Here is an 8,421-nt window from a genome sequence, read left to right on the forward strand (position 1 = left end):
ACTATATATCCTAATAGGAAAGGGAAGTTGGGATTATTAAGGTTGATTCAAGTATTTTTAACTCAAAAATGATATTCAACTTAAATGTGATAAAGTTGAATTGAATTTTGAGAGATTTTGAATAACATATATTTTTATATTTGTTAAAGGCAAAATGAATAAATTGAGAAAGTAGAAGCAAGCACTAAGGAATCCATAGCTTATGGTTATGGAACACATTGAAATAAGTAGAAAAGACAAATAAAAATGACAAAGGGAGAACATGATTGTTGAAAAAGAAAACATGAGAGTTTGAAACTAAAAAAAATCAAAAAGGTAAACGCCGTTGCAAACTGGGTAAAGAAAAGAAAAGATGCTGATAGTGTCAATGTCAATCCACTTTCTTAATATTACCTGAAATAGTAACTTCCAAACAACACACGTGTGTCTCTACTCTCGCTTTTCTATAAATACCCCCTCTCTCTTTCTCACCAATTCAATTCAACCTTCTCTACCTCTCTTCCATTTGGTAGTGAGAAAATATCGAATTCAATGGCCATAAAATTCGTACTCTTTCTCACAATCGGAGCAATAGCTTTGCTCTTTCTCCTCTCCCACTCCTCCCAAAACAACCAGCCCCACCACTGCCTCGACCTCCATTCCGACTGGGATGGAGATGACGACTTCAATCTCACCAACAATATCCTGTGCGTCTTTCCAGAAATCGACGTGGACCCTACTGATGAGTACGTCTCCGTCAACGAACTTACTCAGTGGAAACTTCATCATCTCCAAACTAAGCAATTCCATAGCAGCAAGAAGGAGATGATCATTTACGATAAGAATCACGACGGTTTTGTCTCTTTCACCGAGTTCCAGTACGGTCTTTCAACTCCACCACAATATGCAGGTTCTCTTTCTACATTCATTCTTTCCATTTTTTGTTTGTTTTTCCAAATCATCTTTTTTATTGAATGTAAATTAAGTTCAAGTTCTTAGTTTCTTACAGTTTAATTCAATTTTCCACTAAAATCCAAACACGCCACGCCACACATTCCTCCACTCACCGGAAACGGCTTAAACCTCTCCACCGTAATCTCACCGTCTCTATCGCTGCTTTTCACATCGCACCACCATCTGCTTCATCCCAGCCGTTATCTAAACTTCACACCAGCCGTCACTCATTTGAAGTTTTAAGTTGGGTTTCAGAAATCCTACCATTTCCTTCCTAAATTCCAATGCTTTAAGGATTCTATTGATGGATCGGAGTCAAGGGATTTTAGGGTTGAGGTATTCTAAATTTCTTGGATGAATTTCATAATTTTAAGGATTCTTACTTTGTGGATTTTGAATTTCTTGCTTGTTGTGAAAAACGATACCAATAACAAAGTATAATAGGGAATTATAGGGGAGAAGAAGAACACAATAATTGGTTATAACCGTTATTCTTTTACTTTCTCTTAAAACAAGATTACAAGTTTACAAGAATAACAAATAACCTCTCTCACCCTAAATTAGGATTTGCAGCTTAGCAATGATGAGAGACTAGTATGCTATTTATAATAAAACCTAACATACTAACTAATGGGCTTTTACAGCAAGGCCCATTACACAAGTCAACTTAATAAACAAGCTAACTTAACAAATTAGGGTTTAAACACTAAAACCTAATTTAACATGCTAACAACCCTAGCATCTTCGACACAAGCATGTGAACAACCTTCGACTTCATGCTTAACCCTGTCGAACCAAGAAGCTACCCTTCGGCCATACTAGAGTTCGATCCAAAATCTCACAAATCTCCACCTTGGATCTAACTCTACAACATCAAGGGAACAAACTAGCTTTCTTCATGCAGCTTTATCAGCTGCATACAGTGGAAAAACTTGCAACTCGGCAATGTCTTGGTGATCATATCAGCAGCATTGTCTTCAGTCGAAACCTTCAGCACTTGGACTTCTCCACGCTCGATTACTCCTCTGACGAAATGCAGCCTCACATCAACGTGCTTAGTTCGCTCATGATAGGCTGAATTCTTCGACAGGTGTATTGCACTTTGACTATCACATTTAACAGTGATACCTCGACCTTGAAGTTTCAGCTCCTTCGCAAAACCTTCAAGCCACAATGCTTCTTTCACAGCTTCAGTTAATGCAATGTACTCCGCTTCAGTGGTTGATAGAGCAACAACCTTCTGAAGTGTTGCTTTCCAACTAATTGCTGTGCCAAACATAGTGAAAACATATCCAGAAATAGATTTCCTGGAATCAATACAACCTGCATAATCAGAGTCGACATATCCTTCGATTACTGCTTTACTATCTTCACCCAAGGCTCCACCATAAATTAGGACTCTATTCAGAGACCCATTTATGTACCTTAAAATCCACTTCAATGCTTGCCAGTGAGCCTTTCCAGGATTCGCCATGTACCTGCTTACAAGACTTACTGCGTATGCTATGTCGGGTCTAGTACAAACCATAGCATACATCAAAGAACCAACTATATTAGCATATGGGATGCTATTCATATAGGCTCTTTCGACATCAGTACTGGGACACTGATCAATACTCAGCTTGAATTGAGGGTTTGTTGGAGTCACAACTGGCTTCGAATTCGACATACCAAACTTTTCAAGAATCTTCCGTAGATATGCCTCTTGAGATAGGCATAACTTCGACTTCTTTCTATCTCTTCGAATGTCAATTCCAAGAATCCTGGAAGCAGCTCCCAGATCCTTCATATCGAACTCCTTATTGAGTTCAGCCTTCACCCTCATCACATCTTCGACACTGTTGCTTGCTATGAGAATATCATCCACATAAAGCAACAAAATAACAAATGAATTACCAGGTCGAAATCTGAAGTAAACGCAGTGGTCGAATTGACTTCTAATGAAACTTATGCGTGCCATGAACTTGTCGAATCTCCTATTCCACTGTCGAGGAGATTGTTTCAGACCATACAAAGATCTCTTTAACTTGCACACATAATCTTCCTTCCCCTTTTCGACATACCCTTCAGGTTGCCTCATCAGGATCGTTTCATCTAGATCACCATACAAGAACGCAGTCTTCACATCCATCTGTTCCAGTTCAAGATCGAACTGTGCCACCATGGCAAGCAACATTCGAATGGACCTATGCTTCACAACAGGAGAAAACACATCATTGAAGTCGACACCTTCTTTCTGAGTGAAACCCCTTGCAACTAACCTTGCCTTGTATCTTTTCGACGTCACTCCTTCAATTCCTTCCTTAACTTTGAAAATCCATTTACAGCTGACTAACCTTGCCCCAACAGGTTTCTTGATCAGTTCCCAAGTATGATTATCATGAAGAGATTTCATCTCATCATCCATGGCCTTCAGCCATTCAGTCTTATTTTGACTCCTCATAACTTCCTTATAGTCTCTAGGTTCTTCGTCTAGAACCTCACTTGCAGAGATTAAGGCATAAGCTATAAGATCTGCATATCCAAGTCTCTGAGGTGGCTTGATGACTCTTCTCGACCTATCTCTCGACAATAGGTAGTCATCGTCAGTTTCCTCAACTTCAGCATCTTCTGCTTCTTCTTCGACTTCATCTGGGATATGCAATTCAGCATCAACATGCTCCACCTCAACAGGAATTTCTACCTGTTCCAGCTCTTCGTCAGATGTTTCTGTACTTCGACCAACATCATCAGTTTTCTTAAAAGCCATTTCAGCTTCATTGAAAACTACATCTCGACTGGTGATACACCTCCTGTGACCTGGCTCTAGGCACCATAGCCTATAAGCTTTGACTCCTTCAGGGTATCCCATGAACATGCATTTCAGAGCTCTAGGTTCGACCTTGTCTTGCCTAATGTGAGCATAGGCTACACAGCCAAATACTCTCAGTTTGTCGAGATCTGGTGGATGTCCCGACCAAACTTCTTCAGGTGTCTTCATATCTAACGCTGTCGAAGGACATCTGTTTATCAGATATGTTGCTGTCGAAACAGCCTCAGCCCAGAACACATTCTTTAACCCCGCACTAGTCAGCATGCATCTGACTCTCTCCAAAATAGTTCGATTAAATCTTTCAGCCAAACCATTTTGCTGTGGAGTACCTGCAGTAGTTCTGTGCCTTGCAATACCAAAGGCAGCACAAAAGCTGTCGAATGCCTCATTGCAAAATTCAAGGCCATTGTCGGTTCTCAACCTCTTGACCTTCCTGCCAGTCTGATTTTCAACCAGAGTCTTCCAACTTTTGAAATTCTCAAAAGTTTCATCCTTAGTCTTCTGGATGAATACCCATAATTTTCTGGAATAATCATCTACTATGGATAGAAAATACCTTGCTCCTGAATGTGATGCACACCTTACAGGCCCCCAAAGATCAGCATGGATGTAATCAAGGGATCCATGTGTTCTTTGTTTGCCTTTGTTGAACTTCATTCTGCAAGATTTTCCAAGTACACAGGGTTCACAAAACTTCAGCTTTTCGACTTTGTCTCCACCAAGCAAATTTTGTTTCCCTAATTCGACCAGACCCCTTTCACTGACATGGCCCAATCTCATGTGCCAGATTTCTGTCTTCGACAAAGGTTTCGTGGATACAACATTTGTCGAACCACTTACAACTTCAGCCTCAAGGGTATACAAGCCTTGTTTCTTCACGCCTCTCAAGACTTCCTTCGAACCCTTCATGACTCTTAGGATATTTTTCTCTCCTTGGAAAACATATCCTTTCTTGTCGAATTCACCAAGAGAAAGCAGATTTCTCTTCAAATCAGGAACAAACCTGACTTCAGTCAACAACCTTATTGACTCATCATGGAGCTTGAATCTAATAGATCCAATACCTGCAATCTTGCAAGCCTTGTTGTTTCCCAGCAATACTGATCCACCATCTTGATCACATAATTCCTCGAACAAGTCTTTGTTTGGAGTCATGTGCCAAGTGCACCCTGAATCCATAATCCACTCTCTTCTCGAGTCACTGCTTGAAACTACAAGAACATCAGATGATTCAAAATCATCTTGAACAATGGCTGCATTGCCATTATCCTTACCTCCATGATCTTTCAGGCGTTCAGGGCACACCTTTCTTGTGTGACCCTCCTTCTTACAATGATAGCATCGAATGCCAGATGCTTCGCCACTGTAAGACTTCGACTGGCTTTTGCCTTTCTTCTTGTCGAACTTACCATCCTTTCGTAAGAGTTTTCCTTTAACGGCCAAACCTTCGCCAACAGTCGAAGGTTTATGCTCCTTTCGTTCATTCAAGTCCTTAGAGTACAAGGCTGATTGAACTTCTTCAAACGTCAGGGACTCCCTTCCATACAAGAGAGTTTCTTTGAAGTGAGCATGTGATCGAGGCAAAGAACACAATAGTAACAGCGCTTGATCTTCATCATCGATCTTCACATCAATATTTTCAAGATCAAGAATCAGCTTGTTGAACATATCCAACTGCTCAGCCAATACTTTGTCTTCAATCATCTTGAATGAATACAAAGCTTGCTTCAGGTAGAGTCGATTTACCAGCGATTTGGTCATATACAAACTTTCAAGTTTCACCCATAACCCTGATGCCGTCGTCTCCTTTGATACCTGCCTGAGAACCTTATCACCAAGGCTCAACAAAATTGCGCTGTGTGCCTTCTCAATCATAGTCGTCTTCTCTGCTGCCGTTAATGCAGCATTCATGGCTGCCTCTCCCTTCAACGCTTCCAAACAACCCTGCTGAACCAGTAGGGCTTTCATCTTCAAGCGCCACAGACCGAAATCATTCACTCCGGTGAACTTTTCAATCTCATACTTTGTTGACGGCATCTTCTCCACGCTCACCGCACCAATTTGTTGTGAAAAACGATACCAATAACAAAGTATAATAGGGAATTATAGGGGAGAAGAAGAACACAATAATTGGTTATAACCGTTATTCTTTTACTTTCTCTTAAAACAAGATTACAAGTTTACAAGAATAACAAATAACCTCTCTCACCCTAAATTAGGATTTGCAGCTTAGCAATGATGAGAGACTAGTATGCTATTTATAATAAAACCTAACATACTAACTAATGGGCTTTTACAGCAAGGCCCATTACACAAGTCAACTTAATAAACAAGCTAACTTAACAAATTAGGGTTTAAACACTAAAACCTAATTTAACATGCTAACAACCCTAGCATCTTCGACACAAGCATGTGAACAACCTTCGACTTCATGCTTAACCCTGTCGAACCAAGAAGCTACCCTTCGGCCATACTAGAGTTCGATCCAAAATCTCACATTGCTGTTAGGATCGATGGATTCTGAATTTTTTCGAGAAATTTCATAATTTTCGGAATCTTATAGGTTCTGACTTCTGATGCTGCTATTTATATATTTTGGTTGAATCTAAGTTGATTATGAGTTCTGAGTTTTGAGTTTCTCACCATTAGGATTGAGGGATTATTAAATTTTCTGAGGTAAATTTCATAATTTTGAACTGAATGTTGTAATTTGTGTTTTTCATTCATTAGGTGGTGATTCTTTTGGTTATGATATGAGACTGTTGGAAGAAGAGCATTTTAATGCATCTGATACAGATGGAGACGGTCGTCTAAACTTACCTGAATTCCACGAGTGAGCTTCTTTCTATCTATATCTATAGCTGATGGGGTGAATGAATGATGATCCTATTTAGATGAACTAACTTTGTTAATTGTGTTGTAGTTTTCTTCACCCGGCTGACAGCAACAACCCAAAGCTTCAACAATGGTTGTGCAGGGAGGAAGTCTGGTAACTCCAATCTTGCTTGTTATTAGCTTATTTGAATACTGGGTTGGTGTAATCTTGCCTGATGTAACCTTTTATTTCTCTATAGGGAACGTGATATAGACCGAGATGGGAAGGTCAGTTATATGGAATTTGTCAATGGTCTCTTTGTTACCATAAGATCCTATGATGAAGAAAGTTATGGTTATACACATCATTATGACGATTCCAAGAATGCTTATGCTGAGTTTATGTTTTCTCAGCTTGACAAAGACCGTGACGGGTATTAACCTTTTTCTTTTCCCATAATTATTCTACTTTCTTAAAATCAATATGATAATTTCCTAATGGTATCCATTTGTGTTGGTGTTGTCAATTTCCATTTCAATTTTTGCAGGTTTTTATCGGCTATTGAACTACTACCTATAATTGGAAAAGTCCACCCATCTTGGCGTTATTATGCAAGGAAACAGGCAGAGTACTTTGTTTCACAGGTATTGAATTTAACATTATATAATTGCACTCTTATTGTTGACACGGAGGTCTTTTCAGTCATCGGAACATGTGAATGATTTTGTTATCACATTGCGTTTCATATTTTGAATCAGCAAGCTAGATTTTGTATTGTAGTCGTAGATGTTATGAAATCACTAGATTCTTGGATAACTTCATGCTTTAATTTCAAGAGGAACCTTTCTATACTGTTTGATGACAGGCACAAGTTGGAAAATATGGGCACCTTAATTTGAATGAGATGATTGAGAATGCAGATATATTACATGCTGCCATTTTCCGCGATGAGTTCTTTTAAGTAAGGACAGTTCTATCCTAACCTACATTCAATGAAAATTTTCGTTACAGTTTGGTGAAGAAGAAAGGGTTTGAATCATGGTGATCTCAACAAGTGTGGCTTCGTGAGTTGGCGGATTACTATTGGAAAGTAGTGGGTAATCGTAGGAAGAAGATATTGAGTTGAATAGCAGAAGCTCCTTGTGTCAGCAAGGAAGATAATCGGGAGTCATACCAATAATGGATCTTCAATAGGTGTTGCTGGTAAGCGAAGAATGCTCATGAAATCAAAAGAGGAGTTGGTGCTGTGCTAAACTCATGTTGGGCAATGATTATGAGCAGGTGCAGGTAATAGGATTACAAGTCAGCAGCAAGTGAAGTTTTGTTTTATTGTTAAGTAGACATCAACTCAGAAACTAGTAGATCTTGAGCATTTGTTGTTTTTGTTATGCTTACTTTTTTTGTCCTTGATTTAGTGAATTGTTTGTTTTTAAACTCTTTGTAATATCTTTTTGCTCTTTTCTTAGCATGACTTGTGCTTGGACTAGAGTTTACTAATGTATTTCTTTGCATCTTCAAAACCATTGGGACTACTAGTACCACTGTTTTCCTTTGCGCTTATTTGTCAAAGGTGCTAAAAGTTACTTTTTGATAAAGAGGATATCTTATAATCTATCTATTTATTTTTGTTCAGTATAGTTTTGATATTTTGTTTTTTACTTTTAAAATCAAAGTTTGTTTGGTTAAAATTAGGGTTTTATACTCCAACTATTATTTAGATTAATATTGATCACTCTTTTGATCACTAAAGATCACTATACAACCCCACTCATTACTGTTACTATCGATCACCAAAATGATCACCATTGCCACCACTTTATCTAACTATAATCACGTATCTGATCACAATTGATTATTATTA

At 38.8% G+C, this 8,421-nt stretch overlaps 1 protein-coding gene across 1 annotated transcript; it reads left to right on the top strand.

The window, feature by feature from the left end:
- The first annotated feature begins 473 nt into the window (after positions 1-473).
- Positions 474-8,421, top strand: LOC131616414 (uncharacterized). The gene is made up of 6 exons (XM_058887740.1): positions 474-889; positions 6,476-6,578; positions 6,669-6,734; positions 6,820-6,993; positions 7,108-7,204; positions 7,426-8,421. The coding sequence occupies exons 1-6, from the start codon at positions 532-534 to the stop codon at positions 7,519-7,521; spliced, it is 894 nt and encodes a 297-aa protein (XP_058743723.1). The 5' UTR covers positions 474-531; the 3' UTR covers positions 7,522-8,421.

The sequence above is a fragment of the Vicia villosa genome, linkage group LG7, assembly GCF_029867415.1.
Source record: "Vicia villosa cultivar HV-30 ecotype Madison, WI linkage group LG7, Vvil1.0, whole genome shotgun sequence".
NCBI lineage: Eukaryota > Viridiplantae > Streptophyta > Magnoliopsida > Fabales > Fabaceae > Vicia > Vicia villosa.